Source organism: Corvus moneduloides, chromosome 8 (genome assembly GCF_009650955.1).
Source record: "Corvus moneduloides isolate bCorMon1 chromosome 8, bCorMon1.pri, whole genome shotgun sequence".
In the NCBI taxonomy this organism is placed as follows: Eukaryota; Metazoa; Chordata; class Aves; order Passeriformes; family Corvidae; genus Corvus; species Corvus moneduloides.
The window spans coordinates 29,649,890-29,668,973 of NC_045483.1; the positions used below are offsets into that span (position 1 = coordinate 29,649,890).

At 39.9% G+C, this 19,084-nt stretch overlaps 2 protein-coding genes across 3 annotated transcripts in view; one reads left to right on the forward strand and one right to left on the reverse strand.

The window, feature by feature from the left end:
- PHYHIPL (phytanoyl-CoA 2-hydroxylase interacting protein like) overlaps positions 1 to 1,990 on the forward strand; it is a 59,066-nt gene extending 57,076 nt beyond the window's left edge. For both annotated transcript variants that reach the window (XM_032115464.1, XM_032115465.1), the window contains exon 5: positions 641 to 1,990. In XM_032115464.1, coding sequence (XP_031971355.1) covers positions 641 to 1,175 — 535 coding nt within the window. In that variant the 3' untranslated portion in view covers positions 1,176 to 1,990. The remainder of the gene's footprint in view (positions 1 to 640) is intronic.
- Positions 1,689 to 19,084, reverse strand: part of FAM13C (family with sequence similarity 13 member C) — a 115,453-nt gene continuing 98,057 nt past the window's right edge. The window contains 10 exon segments of the mRNA XM_032115459.1: positions 1,689 to 3,630; positions 4,414 to 4,515; positions 5,479 to 5,678; positions 6,896 to 6,991; positions 9,301 to 9,384; positions 13,946 to 14,157; positions 15,974 to 16,055; positions 17,403 to 17,541; positions 18,511 to 18,596; positions 18,599 to 18,723. Coding sequence (XP_031971350.1) covers positions 3,507 to 3,630; positions 4,414 to 4,515; positions 5,479 to 5,678; positions 6,896 to 6,991; positions 9,301 to 9,384; positions 13,946 to 14,157; positions 15,974 to 16,055; positions 17,403 to 17,541; positions 18,511 to 18,596; positions 18,599 to 18,723 — 1,250 coding nt within the window. The 3' untranslated portion in view covers positions 1,689 to 3,506.

The window sequence follows — 19,084 nt, forward strand, 5'->3', positions numbered from 1 at the left end:
ACCAACCAAAGTGGAAACTAACCAAATTGCCTAATTCTCTGTGCCCAGCTCTGCTCTGATTGAAGTCAGCAGTAGACCAATTAGAATTGAAATGATCATTTGAGGAGAAAAAAGACAGTGGCAGACAGTACATTCCTTCCTATTATCTCTCTGAAAAGCATCCTTCAGAAATAACTTTCACTGGCAGTTTTCTACATGAGCCATATACTGCCTATGCTAAAAATACATATTAACTAACAGTATATTCAACATATGGAGACTGACTTGCAATATTCAACATATGTTTATTGTTAGAAATGTAGTGTAAGACTGAACAAATCAGCTAATTAAAGATATCTGTGGTTTAGGGGCTTTTTTGTTTGTGCTTTTTTTCGCCTGCATGTAATACCCAGACAGCTGACAGAGAAGGCAGCCTAGAAAAGCAGATTTTCCCCTTGAGCAGGAGTGATTCTCACTCTTCCCAAGTCTGATGTCACTTGATTTTCTTGGTCTTAAGACCATGACACTAACCACAGCCTTCAGTTTAATGGTTTTCCTTTGTGTCCCTCCAGTCCTATTTCCAAACAGCATGATGTCCTAACTTCCCACTTTTTCTTTACCATGTGTTACAAAATAATCAATACCAGTCCTTCATTTGTAGAGAGCATCATGGGAATGCTATGCAGCCCTCTGTTAAGGATAACAGTGGCAGCCATGGCTCTCCAATCAGTGGGAAGCTGGAAGGCATCTTCTTTAGCTGCAACACTGAGTTTAACACTGGGAAGCCACCCCAAGATTCACCCTATGGAAGATACAGGTATGAGATTGCAGCTGAAAAACTCTTCAACCCAAATACTAACTTGTACTTTGGAGACTTCTACTGCATGTACACAGCCTACCACTACGTCATCCTCGTGATCGCCCCCGTGGGGTCACCAGGAGACGAGTTCTGTAAGCAGCGCCTTCCTCAGCTAAATATAAAAGATAACAAATTTCTGACCTGTGATGAAGAAGACGGGGTCATGGTTTACCATCATGCCCAGGATGTTATTTTGGAAGTAATTTACACTGATCCTGTGGATCTCTCCCTTGGCACAGTTGCAGAAATTACTGGTCACCAGCTAATGAGCTTGTCTACTGCAAATGCAAAGAAAGATCCCAGCTGCAAGACCTGCAATATCAGTGTTGGACGCTAAAACTTCCCTCCTTCCTTAGGAGCCTTCAAACCTCTGTTGCCCATTTCCATAGTCAGAGGGTTCTGTCGGAAGCATGCACATGCCGCTGTCACCAAAAGCAACCACCAGTCTTCAAAATCTCCAATAGCCTTCTTAGTACTTCTTCTCTCCCTCTCTCCCTTCTGTTCCCCCAATGCTTTAAATGATTAGAAATCCTGGATTTCCTTCTGGCAACCATTTATACCTAGATGCTGCAAAAATTGTTTTCTGTTTCTTGCCAAACATAACAAAATCCTATATAAACTGCTTTAGCGAAATAAAAATAACGGCTTATAAATGGTGTTTAAATATGCATTCATTTTAACTACTGAACAAGTACTGGGATAACTGAAGAGCATGAAAGGTTGTAATTGCAGCATGATTTGAATTTCAGAGCCTAGAAATGTCAGCACTTCCAACGTGTTGTTTGACAGTGTTATTTATGTTATTTATATTAGCTAACTGAAAACAGAAACTGTGTCTTGACATAATAAATATAATAGAAAAATATTTTATTTGTACCATTGTATAAAATATTATACAATCATATAGAATATATAGATTACATTTTAATATCAATTGTATACATATGTCATTAAATCATTTTCCCTTATCAAAGATGTAGTTTGTAAACTTCAAATAGCTCTGTATCTGTTCCTGTTGCTCTAGATGACTTTAATTAAAACAGATTTATGAAGACCATTTCTGATTCATAAAAGTTAAGTTATAAATTATTAAGTCAGTACACTGAAACAACAAATAGCTGCAAAATAAAAAATTCCTTTTTTTAGTGTTCATATTTTTTCCTCCAAACTACTTGAAGATGTGTACATCTTCCAAATCATGCCATTACATACATAAATACAAACATGGTACATAATAGGCTTTATAAAATCAAAATCTTCTTACCAAGATAGAAAACAGGTTGCTTATACTATGTGGTCAATACAAAATGGCAGGTAGAGCAAAACACTAAACACGATTCAACTGGTTCCGCTCCCCTTTTTTTTTTCTTCTCTAAGTAATTCTTCCCTCCTTTCTGTCTGGGCTAGGTATTTCCCAGAATCCCTGCTTTTCATTTCTAGTACAAAACCTGCTGATAGTCCTTGTATTACTAGTCCACTTTTCACACCAATGGCCTATCACAAACAGTGACAATTCTCCTTAATATTACGAAGTGTGGTGCTCTGAAAGTTAAGAAAGATGCGTAATTCCAATGGAAAAATAACTATTTATAACCTTATTTTCAGTAAACAAGAAGTTTAGCAGTCCTCATCAGTTAACTGTGACACTCACTTATATACCATGTACTTCATCTATCCAAAATATCTTAGCATAATGCAGTAATCTAGTCCTGTTTTTATATATATATGTGGCAATTTATAACACAAGAAGTACTTCAACATTTTACAAAGTGCATGCGCTAAACAAGCTTTGGTAGTTAGAGAAGCGAATGTTATAGCGTCAGGCAAACCAAAGTGCAAAGGTTCATAGAGAAATCAAAACTAGCACGCAGTTGATCTATTTTTACTGACTTTTAAGTTCTGTGAGCCAGGTTCTGTGAACAACTGAAAAGGACAGCAGCCAGTACCTCTGTTCTATCTCTTCTCAGCAACCTGTAGCTATTTCATTTAGTCAAGCACTTTCTCTCATTTCTAAAACATAAAATAGTTCCATGTGGCAGTTGTGTTCTGGCCTTTTCTTGCATAAGCAGCATCAGTCTGCTCTACTCCCAGCCCTGGCACTGGTTCTTCCTGTGCACCTTTCTTTGAAGCCACTGGAATTGAATGGCAACTTTGTCTTGAAAGCTAGAGTATGTTCCGAGTTTTTCCTTCACTCACTTCAAGTCATTTCTTTTAATCTAGTGAATCAAGACCTTGAGAGCCAACATTACTAATTAATTATAGTGCATGTTAATTCTGGAAACGAAGTGTAGCACATTATCATGTACTAAGAAGTACTAAAAACCTGTAGAGCACTTCCTCACACTTTTGGAGCAGGTAAAACTGAGAATCTACATTACTTCAATGTCCTTTTAATTTCTTAACATTCTCACAGTGCACTTCAAAGCTTTTTCAAAAGGAAAAATATATACTATAGTCCACTCACCCATGCTTAATATTCTTGCATATTGCTGTCCTCTCTCATCCCAGCTATTATAATTGGTAAAGTGCATCAAAAATCTCAGTGTGTCAAATAATTGTGCAGCAGACCAAGACCTGTAAAATTACTTTCTCTTTTTCAACATTTGTTTGTTTGTTTGGATTTTTTTTTTTTTTCCCTAGAGAATAATATCACAGCATTGCATTCACTTCAAATCGTTTTGGAAATATCATGCTTACTGATGAGAACCTCCAGGAGCCTGATTTTGGCTTTTGTGTGCTTGTATTCAGAGTATTCCTCAGCCATTGGCACCCGATCTTCTTTCTGAGGACTCCTATGAAAAGCAAATAAAAGCACCATCACTTTCTATGAGTAAGAAGAGAAACAGTCTTAAAAATTAATTCTGCAACAACTGATAAGGATTGGATTTTTTTTTACTGACTTTAAATGACTAAAGATAATTTGACAGGGCCAAAAAGCTCTAATATACAGAAATAAAATAATATTTAAAATACTGAGTTTTCATATACAAGACAACTTTCTTGACAGCTGTGGAAGCATAACTACTTGAATCTCAAATATGCAGAGAAATCATAACAGTGCTTTGAAAACTGTTACCAGTTACCACTGTTATCCGTGCCCATATCCTCCACGGTTTTCAACAAAAAAGGTTTGCCAAATGAAGAGGAGGAAAAACAGAGTGAAAAATGGCCAGTATTTATTCTGGGTAAAAGAAACAGAGGCTTCTGTTTTTAAAATCTCCTGTTCAAAAATGGCCCAACTGCCAAGTGTATTCCCTGCAGACTGACATCCTCAGAAAGAGTCTTTTAGCAGCCTCCCTTCAGCTCAGGGAATATCCTGTGCTGGGGTAGGGTTTATACCCACTGCAGGCGTGTCCTGAAAGATCCCCAAATCCAGGCTTTCCTCACGGATGACCACATTCTGAAGGGACTAAGCAGGGAGACAGATGGACATCTCCAGAGACCAGACAGCTCCAGGGTATTTTCCAGCCCTTAGGTGCGCAAGCCCCTTTGGCCAGCTCACCCTCGCAGAGACAAACACCCCTGCCCAGGACCCAAATGGGGTAAGAGAGGGCTCTGTTGAGCTGCTGAGTTACCTTCCTGTCTGTTTGTAGAACTGCTCCTCAAACTCTCGAAGAGCCTTGCGAAGTCTCTTCTTATCAGCTCTTGTTTCTCTGAGATGTTCGAGCAGAACAGGCCTGTGAAACAGAGACAAGAACATGAAGCCCCATTTTGCTTGGAAGGATTGTAAAAGCCTTGGATTTGGGTAGCAAAGAGTTTCTGCTCTGGGGCCATGGCAGGCACTGACCAGAGCCCTGAGACATTCCACCACACTCCACACACAGCTGTGCTCCTTCCGTTTTACTGGTATTCCAGCCCTTCTAATAAAGTGAAGGCAGAGACTCTGGTCTACAGGGGAGGAGAAGCATTTAGGACCGAGTCGTGCTAGTGGCTTTAATTCTCTGTGGAATTAATGGAGCTGACAGGCTCAGCATCTCACAGGAGGAAATACTGTAACTGAATTAAAGTCAACATCCAAGCCCTGCTCCTGTTTGCAGCTGTTCCCAATCATTACTGTGATACAGTGGAAAGGCTAGTGGTACCCAGAAGCATCATTTTTGGAGGCCATGTTTTAGCTAGTGTTCAGAGAAAAAGGATTTTAAGCAAAGAAAGAATTCTGTTATGACATTTGCTCCTGGTAATTTTTTTTTTTTTTGCATAGTAACAAAATGCATGGAAAATATCTTCCCACTATTTATGAGCAAACTATTGCACACATAGTTGAGTTACATAGAAATCTAAGTAATTTTTATTTACTCTCAATTGTGTTAGACTCTAGTTAGCTTCATTTATGCATCTAAGACCTCCCAATCAAAACACAAAAGAAAGATACCATCCCCTAATCTTTGAGAACATATCTGTTCCTGGAAGGCACAATCTTCAACAAGTTACCTTTCTCTTCCTGGCACAAAGCTTTTTGAATAAACAGCTCAAAGCACAGGTATGCTGCCCAAACAATGAATCTCCTTCTCCCATAAGAAAACACTGAATCACTCCTTTGGTATACAATATTCTTATGCAACAGGTATGGCTCATATTTCACTTACAAAGTCTACATGAAATGTTTTAAAACATTTGGAGAAAAAAAAGAGAGAACTTACATTGTTGCCTCATGTAAATTGGACATAGACAAGGCTGTCTGCCTGTAAACTTTCTTTTCATCGAGAGGTGAAATATGTACAGGCTCACTCTCCTCCTGAGAGTAACACAGGTGCTCTTCAACAGGGAAGCAAGACATTGGACCAGACGATAACTCGTGGCTGCTTTGAGAATGGTCCTCATCTGAGTCTTCCTCCTCCTGCTTGGGAAATGCAAAACATTATTAAATTAAATTACAACACTTACAGCTAATAGTATGACAACATAAAGAATTAGGATCTGACTTCCTGGATGTATTCATTGAAACAGATTATACTAGGTCTACTTGAGGTTGTTCACGAAAGCACTCCTGGGGTCACTGGGTTACTGTGTGTTGCCCACCAGGAGTAAAAAGGATGGAAGTTGGCCCTGCTCCCGAGTATCTCCAGCCAACAACTTATTTCTGTCTGCCCAAAAGCCCTTATACATGGCAAAGATTTAACTAACATTCTGTATTTATGTAAGCAGTGCAGTCTGGCTGGAACTTGCACTCCTCTTATATACCATCTACAGCGTGCATTGTATCCAGATGTTCTGGCTGCAAAAAGAGTTGGAGGGAGACATTCCACAATTTTATAGCTACTAACGTTAACTACTAAAATAGACTGATATTGGTGTCTTGCTCACATTCCTCCATCCTCAGAAGAAAATTTGAGCTATTGAAACGAAAGCTTAAACATAAAAATGCCATAGGGCAAAGCTCCTAACAAGTAACACTAAGGAATTTCAGAGAAATTTTTCAATTAAATACCCATCTGTAAATGTGTAAAGCTTTGCACTGGGATTTTTCAAAGAAATGTAAAGTTACACTGTCATCTAAAAAAATAATAATAATTTTTAAAATCAACCTAGCCCCACTTACTATTAAATTAGTATTTTTGGTAGACGTGCTAATTAACTTCCAAGTAGCCAGATTCCACTGCCTTCACCCACTATGAGACCAGTACTATTCCATTACACCAATATATTATTAAAGTACTACAAATTGCATTTACATGCTACATAATTGATAAAAGCATTGTTGATAAGATATAGAAGTTAGATATATTGACAGCAGAGTCCTTCAAGGAAAGAGAGAGGCTTCCTTCTGTATTGCAGATGTTTGCCACGATGGAAAACTAATGCCAGCCTTTGGTGTCTTACCCAGCCCACTGATGTTTGTGCCTCAGAAACTGCTGCTGTACATTGGAACTTCTGGCATGCATAGAAGTTGCATTTTACAGAACATTTGCTCTGTTTGAAATATCAATACCCTGTGTTAGCCTATGAGCAGTTTTTTGGACATCAGTAGTTCTATTGCTGCCAAAGTGACATACAGGTACAAATCAAACACAGTGTTTTGTATGTTTCCTTGACAATGGGTGAATTTTTCCAACTTACAATTGTTGTGATCAAAGATGGAGCAGCAAGAAGTTTCTTGATAATTCTGTATCTGTCATAAAGAGGCTTCATGAGACTCTTTTCTTGCTTAGTTACCTAAAGAGAAATCATAACAAAACATTGCCCTCAAAAATTAAAAAAAAAAAAAAGTAAATTTTAAAGGTTCTTAATTTCTCCTGTAAAAGTGAAAAAGGTATTAGAAGAGTATGAACAGATGTGTATTTTGCTTCCATAGATATTCCATGGGAACTGTAATTTAATCCATACAATTTCTAAAAAAGAAAATGATAATCTGTTTTCTAATGGAGAATACCCAGTGTGGTTTCCTCACTTTCTTGAGCCACACTGCCTAGGCAGAGGGTAAATTATTCTCTCCCTGAGGCTGCTGCTAGAGCAGTGGGAGTTCAGATGTGCTGCTGCTGTGCCTTGCGTTGCCAGCTCACCTCCTTAGCTGTGATGACAGCAGCAGGAGTGCCTCAGCCTGCCTGGGACAATACACTCATGGGCCCAGCGGGATGGAGAGTGCCAAGAACACGGCTCTGCAGCCTGCACATGGGGCTGGCTCCACGCAGGATTGCTCCATGCATTCCTCACCAGAGCTGCCTTCCACAGCTGGGATTTACCATCTGCTCATTTACTTTGTTCTAAGTCTTCCATGAGCACTTGAAGCATGGATTTGGAAGAGAATATTATTTTAAAACAGGTGTTAAGAGCCTGGTCCAGCCACAAATGTTCAAAAATACAAAAATAAACCTTAGGGAAACTAGCTGTGCTCTAGATTGACTTACTGCATTAAGGGGGGAAAAAAAATTAGCAAATTCCTCAAGGAAAAGAAAACAAGACAACACCCCTGCAACCAACCAACCACACCACCACACCCCTCCCCCCGCCAAAGTAACATTTTCCTCCCTGATGAAATGTCCAAACAGGGTCATGTGCACACTTGTCCACCATCAGCCTCTGCTCATCAGCTCCCACACCTATGAGCACCCTCTGGGTGCAATTTCACTGATTCTTGGCACTGCAGAGAGGCCCAGGTGTACCCGCTCAGATGAGTGAACACATGGCAGGTCTGAAGAGACACATACTGGCTGACAGCACAGACAATAGCCCAGAGCTGCTCAGACAGACAAATGCCTGGTGAGCAGGAGCAAGGGGGACAGTAGGCAAACCCAGAGTGGTGTCACTGCACGTGTCTGGCTGATGGAGTGCTTAGGGACCACTTCTAGAGCCACACTTCACTGCAGAGTGTTAGGGCTTGCCCATTCCAGCCAGGCCACTTCTCTTCCCCAGGCGTCATGTTCCATTTAACTACTACACGTAAGGGCTCCAGGGAATGCCAAACAAGCCAGAATAGATCGGGTTTTGCTTTAAACCTGGTCAGTGGCCTCTTTCTGGCCTTGTTCAGGTAAGTCTGGATAAAGATGGTGTTGAGCCACACCAGACATCAGCCGGGCACGTATCGGCCCCAGCACATTCCACTGTGTTTCAGTGCTGCTGTTAGAGAGCTGCTTCAGCCCTGAGAAAAAACATCCTCTCTGAACCCTGTGCTACAAAGGTGCCCTGGTATTCTCTTTTCTGTCTCTGAATCAAGTCTCTTACCTCTACATAGCACAAATAATTTCTTTTTTGTTTTCCTTCTTAGGAAGCATAAGTTCTTCGTACCCTTCTTGTATACTCACTCCATCCCTCAGCTCTCATTCCAAGCCCAAAGAAGATGAACAAAAATGGGATCAGAATCAGATCATACTTTTAACAGCTGACATATTTTTGGACAAATGCTGGTCCAGTTCCCTTTTCCTCTACCACAACTACTACTAGCCAGAAACAGAGACAGTCACAAGAATACAGACAGTGATATCAAAAAGAAGTTCCTCAGCTGTGTAGACAAATTTTCAAATCATCATCTCACCAACTAAGGCATTTTTTTGGTTTGCACCTACATTCAGCAAAGGAGTCCCTTGAAGTGGTTTTAATTAAGAGTTTAAGTCCTGCTGTGTAGTAAAGGCAAAACACGTATGTCAGGTCACGTGATTTTGTAGTTCATGTCTCGGATGGTGCCCTATATAAAACCTTCCTCAGCTGATAAGCATTCTAATCATACATGATAGCAGAGCCAAATCTGCTGTGAATATGTAATCTTCCAACTTAATCATCAAATCCTGCATTTTTCAATCATGGAAAGAGATACAGAGCCACTTTTTATTTTACTTTAATTTCTGACATATAAACCAAATTCATCAGTATCAGGCAATAACATTTATACCTGAAAATTAGTTTGAAATAACTAAAATTATGTTAACTGTGTAAAATTCATCTAAATATATTTAATATACCAGTCCAAAAATATTGGTTAGAGATGTTAGATAATTTTTAATTTATCTATTTTTCCATGGCATACTTACAGGTTGTCCATGAATACTCTCAAAATATAGTAGACATTTCTGAAGATTGATTTTTTCCAAAGCCATTTGCTTTTTTGTCATATCCTATTTGAAGAAGTTATTTATAAGATTGTGAGTCAGGATTTCATGACATGGGTACAGGTACATATCTGTTTAATAATCTCTTCTTCCCAGATAAACATTAATAATGAATTCTATTTCTGTCTGCACTGAGGTCAATGGGGATTTGGCATTAATTTAGCAAGAAAAGAGTCCAAAATTACATTACGTATATATTAAATATGTTTAGTTGCAAAAAATGAGAACAACCACCATTCTAGATAAAGTACTCAGAAACATGGAAGAATGCAGAGAGGACATTCCTCAACTTTTTAATTATTCATTAAGAAAGAGAGATAGATTTGCCTTGGCTGATAAGGAATATAGAACAGAAAGATTCAGCAATGCAAACCCAACCCATTCATGGTAAATAGCTTATATCTGTTCAAAAATTGCAATATGAATCACTGGTACCAAAAGAACACTGATTTCTCAGTGTTGGTGAATGACCAGTATTTGTACAGGTGTCTGCTGTGGGGAGCACACCATGTAACAGGTATTTGTCTCCTCCCTTTCCCCAGCAAGATCTGCTCCTGACACCTGCGTAATTTCACCTGGGCCAGAACACCAAGGAAGGAGCACATGAAGTGAATGTCATTTCCCACAGTCTCTGCCAGATCACAATGGAGCTGCCTGAACTAGGGCCCAGTGTTCAGAGGTGTGGGGGAGATGAAGTGATGTGAAGAACCCTGGACTCGGGGGCACACACATACAGGGGACCTTTCTGCAGAAAGCTGATGGTGAGGCAGCTTTTAGTGACAACTTGGAGAAATGCTTTCACTAATTGGACCCTACTTTTAAAAATATATCGAGCCTTGAAGAAGTGACACCCTTCTAATATTAGAGCACCTTGCTATTAACTTCAAGAGGAGCAAAACCTATTTTGTTTGATGCTCAAACGCAAAAACAGCGCAGAGCCATTAATCAGAACTGCTAACCACATTTTCCTAAAAGGTCTGCATGAGTTAATCACTGTAAAATCGTCTGTCATTCATGTTAAAAGATGAGCTGCTAACTAGAATGCAGGAGTATTATAAATTAGCTAATTTGTTTATTTATTGCTAGTTCTGCAATTAATACAAGGTTAATTTTTTCAAAAACTATTAAGGCTGGAGCAGCTGAATGGTTAGGAAGAAATGGGGTGATCATTAATATTGATTTTACGCAAGAAAAACGATCTCAACAGGGCTTAGCATTTGAGCCTATTTCATTAGCTCCTTTTATTAGCAATCTCAAGACAGGTTGGTATTCAGCTAAGTTTGAAATAGCTGATAATTTCAAAATCAGAGAAGGCAGCTGGAGTCACAAACTGCAGAATTGTCTGAGACATCTTAGGACTGTAGGCTACATACAGCAGCAGAAAATTCAATGATAATTAAATAGAAACACTGCTTCATAGCCAAGGAGAAGATGAAGTGAAGTGGGTCAGTGATGAGAAAACAGATACATAAAGGGAACCAGTCTGAGAAAAGCCTTGGGGGACAGGCTGCAAACATTCAAACAGAAGGCAAAAGTTTGCCACATATGAAGAAAGAAAAGGGGGACTTCACCTAAAGATAAGGTAGTAGTTTGGTTTTCATAACTTGGAACAGAGGCACACAAAATGCTGTTCCCTGCATGCTTATGCCTTCAAGCTCAGTGTTGTTTTTCCAGACAGAAAATACAAACTCTGGGGACAGAAGAACAGACAGTCCAGTGAGGGCTGGGCCTGCCTGGACCCTGTCAAAGGCAGTGCTTTGTTTCCCTGCAGGCACAGAGTCAGGTTCCCAGGGCCTTGGTCTGCCACTAGGGGATGTGTGGTGGCTCATTACAAAGCAGCATTTAACACAAAATTAGAAAGAAAAAGTTTAAAGAAAGGCGACGAGTGCCATGACACCTCCATAGAGCGGTGCCAGTTCCCGTCAGCCGAGGTCAGGCCAGCTCCGAGCCTACCCCGCTGGGAAGGGCTGGTGAGCCAGAGCTGGGCAGCACGGAGCTGCTGCCCGCCCAGGGCACCGAGGCAGCAATCGCAGCCCCAGCCACCGAACACTCGGACTGGATTCAAAGTTGGGAGCTGGGTCTTGGGTTTGTTTTTTGGGGGATTTGGTGCACCTTTTTGAGTACTACGATTCGAAGTGTGTTTGTTTGCCTTTTGTCTCCTGAACTCCTACATTCATGCTCTTAATCTTTATTTTTTTCTAAAGCCTTGTACCTAAACCCAAGGTGAGCTATTACATAAATCACCATCTCCCTGCACAAGGAGCTAGTGACACAAACAGGTGTAACAAGTGCTCACTCCTTTGTGGGTTACTGAGCCATTCACAGGCCAACCCCAATTTTCTCTGTGCCTTCTCATTCAATACCTTTACTCACAGGCTTGTTTGCAAGAGGGGTGTTTTGTTCTGGAAACCACATTCTGCTGTTTCCTATTCAGATCTTGTGGTTTGTGCTCTTTAGACATACTGGGATTTTACTCTGCACCTTTCTAAGGACACACATTCTCTCATTTGTGTTTCAGCAAGGCTTTAGAGGCTTTCCACAGTGACCTTCAGGGGAGAACTTGGCAGGCTGTTATGGAAATGCTATCTTTGCTCAAAATAACTAAATATCAAAAAAGAAACGTTTAGCTGCTATTTAGCTTACTATTAATCTAGCTCAGATTCTAGTGCAGCATCTAAATGTTATATAGAAAACAAAATGTTGCACATAAAATATATCTACAGTAACAACAAAGTTGTTTGTAGCTGAAATGAAGCCTTTGATCTTTGCTGTTACCACAGATATCCTTGATTCATTTCACATCGTTAGTGCCACAAATCTCATTCTCCCCCAAAAGTCCAGGATGACTCATAATCAAAATCCAATCTTTTTAATGTTATGCTTAGGGAGCTACTAAAATATACCATTTTGAAATAGATCAAATTGATTTCATGTTATTCCTGCTCAAGCCTCTGTTCCCCAGCACTTTTGGATAACTATTACCAAGCACCTTTGCTAACAGATAGTTTTCACAAGTTCTCTCCACAAGAAAACAAGAAGAAAATTAATAAGATTTTTTTAAAAAAAAATATTGTCATGTGCAAACATTTAATTTACATTGCTTCATTGTCTGTGAAAACATTTCAAGTCAGCGCTGCTATATCACAGATTTAGAAGGTTTTCTTGGAAAATCAGAAGTTTTGAAAAATTGAAAAATGAGTGGGACAGATACCCACACCCAACTTACTTTTATAAGAAAGTTTTTTGGACAGGATTTCCTCACAGGCATCTGTTTTGGTGTCATCTGATCTCACTCCATTAATAAAAAAAAATAATGACTGAAAATATTATCCTACAGTCTGCATTGTTGGTATTTTAGGACTATATGCAGAACAGCAAGGTTTTGTTTCCTTTTTTTGTTTTCTGGTTATGAAACTCTTTTTCAATTTAATTTTTCTTTATAAAAAAGTAGCATATAAAAAGAAACAATTGAAAAATCAGTCATGTATGCAGAGCTCAAGATCTGAGAAGCATGGCATTGTTATGCACAGTCCTGGTTTTTATTTAGCAACTAGTTGTTTAAGAACCAAGAATAGAAGCAAAACAAAAATTAAAAATTACCTCTGCTGGGTACGCTCTGCTACTGAAATCCACTCCGAATAATTTCTTAGTTCTCACATAGTTTAGCATTTAATTCTTCACCCTCTCACCCCTTCCCCTTTTTCGTTCACCAGCCAAAGTCTAGACCTTACTGTCAACATTTGGATTTTAGGTACCTTTGAGGGCAGAATTTATTGTCTTGCTTGGCTGTAATGGCATCAGGACAGCAACAGCCTCTGACAGCAAAAACAGCCACCTGAAAAGTGGGGGTTTGGGGGGTACGTATTGTTTTAGAGAACCCTATAGTGTGCCAGGAATGTGAAGGCACAGCTAAATTTCAATATATGTACTAATTTTAAAACAAAAACTAATTTCCCAGCCAAGCAATCACGTTTCACAGACTATTACTCCTACATTCAGAAGAGAAATTGAGAACGTGGAAGAGCAGAGGCAGGATCAGCACAAACATACAAGGTCAGGAGACCAAAGCAGTCTGGGTGGTTGTGCTGTCCCTGTCACCTCAGTGCATGCTACTGACTGTGCAGAGGCTTTAGCATTTCTCAGCTGAGAGGGGACCTTTATCATCAAAATATCTTCAGGAATGTTTTTAGTCACACAGTTTCTGTGGACTCAGGGTGCCTGTGCTGTCACCATCTTCAGTACACCAGGATATGCAGTTCTGGGCACACAGCCTCAAGTCTCTCACGCTGCTGGCAGGGTCCAGCAGTGCCTGGCAAACAGATTCACATGTGCATCTCTGAGCAAAAAATGATTAGCACTGCTTGAAAAAGCCTTCTGCACCTCTGCACCTGAGCAACTCTTCTCGGAAGAGTCACTTCAGGAAGCTGCACTAGAGCTCCCACCTCACTACAGAGAAAATGCACTGCAGCGCCAGCAGACAGAGGATGTGCACATCCTGAGCCAGCCACACACCAGTATCTGCCTCAGGTGAGAGAGTTCTGAGGGAACAGCCATGCTTCTTAAATACCTTAATAGTCTCAGGAAGGTTGAAGTGTTGCCTTTTCTCCTTCAGTCGTCTCAACACACTGTCCATGGTTTCCTCCACGGAGGGAGCTGGTTCCATGCTTGTGGCCTCCTGTGTGCCAGCCTCTTTAGAGGTCCCACTGCTTTCACTGTGCTCGTTTCTTTGGGGCGCTGTGGAGCTACAGTTTTGCTCTTCCGACATTCTGAGTTTCAGCTCTGAAAGGCAAATTGCATGGCAAATAAATAGAATAGAAATATTTGCAAAGCAGTTTCCTCTGACACTACTAGGAAAAAACACACCAAAACTTTCCTGCTTCTTGCACACAATTATTATCGTACCACACACATGTAGGAAAGTAATTCTGCCTCCCTTTAGCATGTAACATCTTTTGCTCCCTAGAGCAATTTAAACTGTTCCTTCCCGTTCCAGAGGCCACACTGCCATGCCAGCCAGGTTGCTCAAGTGGCCCTCACAAGGAGAAGCAGCCACTTTCTTAAATGACTTTCCTTGGCAGAAGAACACCTGAGCACCCCAGCAGAAGACAGAAGCTTCCCAGTCAGCCGCCTGCGTGGATGTGATAAAGTGTGTGACTGCATTAACTTGACACCCAGCCAAAGCCCCTGGAGCTCGAGGGACCTGCACAGAGCAACAAGGAAATTGAATTAAAATCTGAATTAGCTCCCATAAAACCAGACTTCGTTCCAAGCATACGCCTGTCTGGTGAAGGACCTTGGGCAAGGCAGGAGATTGATGTCTCCAACTGTGTTAAATTTGTTGAAATCCATGCAGAAACAGTAACATAATTTTTTAGCTGTGACAGTCTGCGGATATAGGCTAGTTTTGTGGTGAAAACCAGTAATTTTTAGTAAACCCATAGAGTTAGAAAGGATAGACAAGCCTTGCATACTTGAAGAAGGACCTACAAGCATTTGAGTGTTTTCCATTGCAATTGTACTTATCATGTTAACCTCATGGATCTGGCTTCACTTGAAAGCAGTGCCATTATTCAGGATAATAAAAATCAAGGGTTGTCACAGGATTGAGGCATTTGGGGTGTGAAGGTGAGGCTGATCTATGAAAGCCAGACCCTCTGGATAGGAGAAGCAAGGGTTGAGTCAGAGATACAATTTTCAGAAATGTAACCATGTGTATTGGCCATTTCTTCTCATTTGTCCTTCCTCAATTTGCAACTCAGAGTTCAAGGGGATATAATACTTGTGACAATAATAATCATCATCTTCGTCTAGTAATCATACAGGATAGTACTCAAGGGAGAACTTTCCAGAAGAAATTTACTGAAAGATGGGTTTCTATTTCTTTATTTACCACAATCACGTCCTCTATATCTATATTATTAGCTATATCCAGAACAGAAATGAAAGATAATAATACAATTTATTTAGTAGTGAGAATCCATTTATAACAGGGCAAAAAAAAAATTAGATAAATTATAAATAGCCTTTAAAAATAATCAATCAGTCTTGGCTACAGACTCCCCAAGGGAAAGCATGTGATACACCCACAGACATTAATGGACTGGTATGCAGACAGTCAAGGGAAAACCTGATCCTGAAGGCCAAATTTAATATCAAGGAAAGATCTGGTTTTATGATCAAAATAAATAAAATCCTTAAAGATGTGTATCCTCAGTTTTAAAGAAAGATTTGCACCTACATTTGTGCTATTAGAAGGAAACTTTTAACTTCTGTGTTTCAGACTCTCATAAAAGTAGACAGAATAGCATCACCCTTTGCATGACTGTTTGTAATGATGAGGGAGAGACGATGGCTTTTCCCCCTTCCCCTTTCTAGCCTTGGTATGAAGGTTGAACTGGCTCACTTTAATCCCTGCTTTCAGGAATCAAGGTAAGTCATATCACATAATATCTTTGTTGCCATGGGACACTTATTGCCGCGCACTGTGAAAAATAAGCAGAGCAGTGAGGTTACAAAACTGACTTTAAAATGTGCCAGGTACACTCCCACTTCCAAAAGCTTCAGCAACAAAGGGACACAACCAGCTATTATGTACCTTTGAGCTGCTTCCGACCTTTGGCCAAAGCATTCATCCACTTCAGAACTTCAGGATTGGAAGTCTTGTCACCATGCGAAGGCTGAACGCAAAGGAAAATGGAAAGAATGTAAAGAAACAGAAGGAGCTGACAGTAAAAGGATCACACAGATAAAACCCTCCCTACCCCCAGTGTGCTACAAAATGTCCGGAGTTCCGACTGCACTCTATCAGTGTCATGCAGAGCATCTGGCTTGATCATGGCATTAATTTGTCATGGCTTAGCTCTCCCCGTTGTGACACAGTGCTACAAGGATCTCAGTGTCATGTCTCTGATCCCCAAAAAAACCCAGCAATGAACGTTTCAATCTCTGACTAATTGGATAAATAATCTCAGTGACTTCAAAAGGATTGATCAAATACCTAATTTTAGTCAAGTTCCTAAGTGATTTCCAGGATGGTAACTGAAGCTCTCTGTCCCCTGCAGGAATAAGCCCTTGCTTCAGGACAGGGATTCTCTTGGAAACAGCATTTTAAAAAATTTCAACTGACCTGCTTAATTAATCAAATGAAAAATCCCGTGCAAGAGTGATTTCAAAAGAAACAAACAACAAAGGCTTTGTATATCAGGGGGGTTTTTTGCATTTAGAAATTGCCTCCAAATTAAAGTGAATTTACACTGAATCTTCAGAACTCAGATAATTAAAATGGCAAAACAGTTTTGTAAAATCAAGCTTCTGAAATAATTTCTTTTCTGGCCATAGTTAGAGGGTTGTTTAGGTATGAAATTTTGCTCCTAGGAGCATAGATGACCACAGGGCCATACAGTTCACAAGTTTAAGTTTTCAGTTATTAATGGGATTACAAGGTAATACATAATTTGCTTAATTTTAATAGAGTCAGAAAATGTCACAAACTTCCCTGTTTCATGTTGTACACATCCTGAGCATCAGGCACATTTTGATATTCTTATACTGCACAATTCCCAGCACAGTGCTCACCACTGACCTCAGATAACCCCCACAAGTTTTATTTCTCCGATTTTTGCCATCAGCTTCAACTGAGCCCCAGGCTTTGGAGGTTTACAGGAGTCTGCCTGAATGAAGGAATCTGCACAGCAGAACAAGTTTCCAAGCAAATGACTCCTACAAAGTGAATAAGTAGCTTTTCATCTTTTGCACCATTTTATTTCACAAGCCGGTCAGCCGTGTTTCACTGATTCACACTTCTCAAAGATGGGTATTTTACAACAAGGGTAATCCAAAGAAAATGTAAATTAGTCTCAGAACTACTGCATACACTGAAAGACGCTGAAAAGTTATTCCCTCGCTGAAGTTTTTCCTATTTAATTTTATCAGAAATACCCTATCTCACATTGTTTTGAATGTTTAAATACACTGGGATCCTTGCCTCCCTTTTGGAGTATTTTCCTTTTCAATTATTGTCTTACCAGGTATTTTTTTTCTTGCTCAAACTTTTCTTCATACTTCCTAATTTTTCTTTTGAGGCTCTGAAGATGCTTGGTAAGTTGTGTTACTGTCTGTGGTTCTTTGCAGTCTTCACAGCTACATCTAGAAGAACTTCTTGGCCTGCAAAAGCCGAAAGCAAAGCTGTGGGATCTAAGAGCTGGCTGTAATGGACCATGCCTTGTTTTCAGGCACGTTTAACACTTAGTTAGCACTGCAGAATTCATGGCTATTCTATTCTTTCACAGGATAGAGACAGCTTAGTTTTACAAAGTAAGCATAAAATAATTGCTTTTGCTTGAAGGTACCCCTAGGGTATTCTAATGGGTTCACCATCTGTCTTTCATTTTCTCTTTTTTTTTAATTAAACTTGGGATCTATGAATATATTTCAAAAAATTAATCTAGTAGGCAAAAGCCTGATCCAGTATTTCATTTTAACACCCCACACCTTTATTCACAAGTCTTCCAAGTACAACAGGAGACTGTGGTGACATGATTTGTAGAAGTAAGCTCAGGGAGTTTTTATTACTGGGAATAAACATTATCATTTTGAAGACAGTTTGGTTTCTGATTATTTACAGTTGCAAGTCAATAGAGCTGATTATTATCCGTATGCAGCTGAAGCTAAAGCTCTGTATATGAGCTTTTAAGGAAGTTTGATTTCTCTCTGAAACTCAAGCTTGGTTTCTGGAAATCGCATACATGGACTGTTCATATGATTTATGACACTGTCACCTCTCATCAGTCACTCGAGCTCTAGTTCAATTACAGCTGAATTTTTCAGTATCATACCTTGATAGCCCTGTCTATCTTCTGTTCACTCGTCAGACTAATTACTAACTGACATTTAAAACTGTCTTTGCTAACTATAATTAATGAAGACTTCAAACAATATTATACACTGTTATAACTGAGGAAAGACTTGTTGCTATTTCTGATGCTGCAAATTATCTGTGTCAAAATATGCCACAATATGAAAATTTCCTTTTTATGAAGCAACAATGACTAAAAATGCCCCACGTAGAGTCAAAGGTTGTGGATTGCAGAAGAAGGTTTAAAAATACATAGGAATTAAAATAGATTTTCTTACATCATGAAAGGTTGAGCACTTGGTGGAGAAGGGGCAGACTCTGTGTCTAGATTAAATCTCTGGCTTTGGCTAAAGATAGAGACAGCGTTGGTGACAAGAGAGGATTGTCTCCATCTGTGATGTGATACAGCAGTCGGCTGGTCCCTAGCGAGTGATGCTCCTGTGGGCTGCTCTCCATGTCATTCTGCCAGTCCCTGTGGGCTGGCACAGGCTCTAGAAAGAAAGTATAAATCAGTGTGGACTGAGGGTCACTCACATGGGGTTGAGCTCCCTAGGTCAATAAAAATCTGTCCTTACAAAAGTATTCCAAGCATAAGTATTCAAAGTGAACAGCAAACAGATCAGCACAGTGTTGCATGCAGGGTGGACATAGCACTGAGGATGAGAAAATAGAAGTACTGTCACTGGCTTAACATAAATCCTTTTTGAGTTCCACAGGAGGAGGTAGGTGGGTGTATTTATAAACTATGAAGTAAAGATGGAGAGTTTCCCAGAATAGAAGCATTACTTATATTTTCATAGATCTGTTTGCTTTTGAAAGCCACATTCCTGAAGAAGACAATGAGTGTCCACA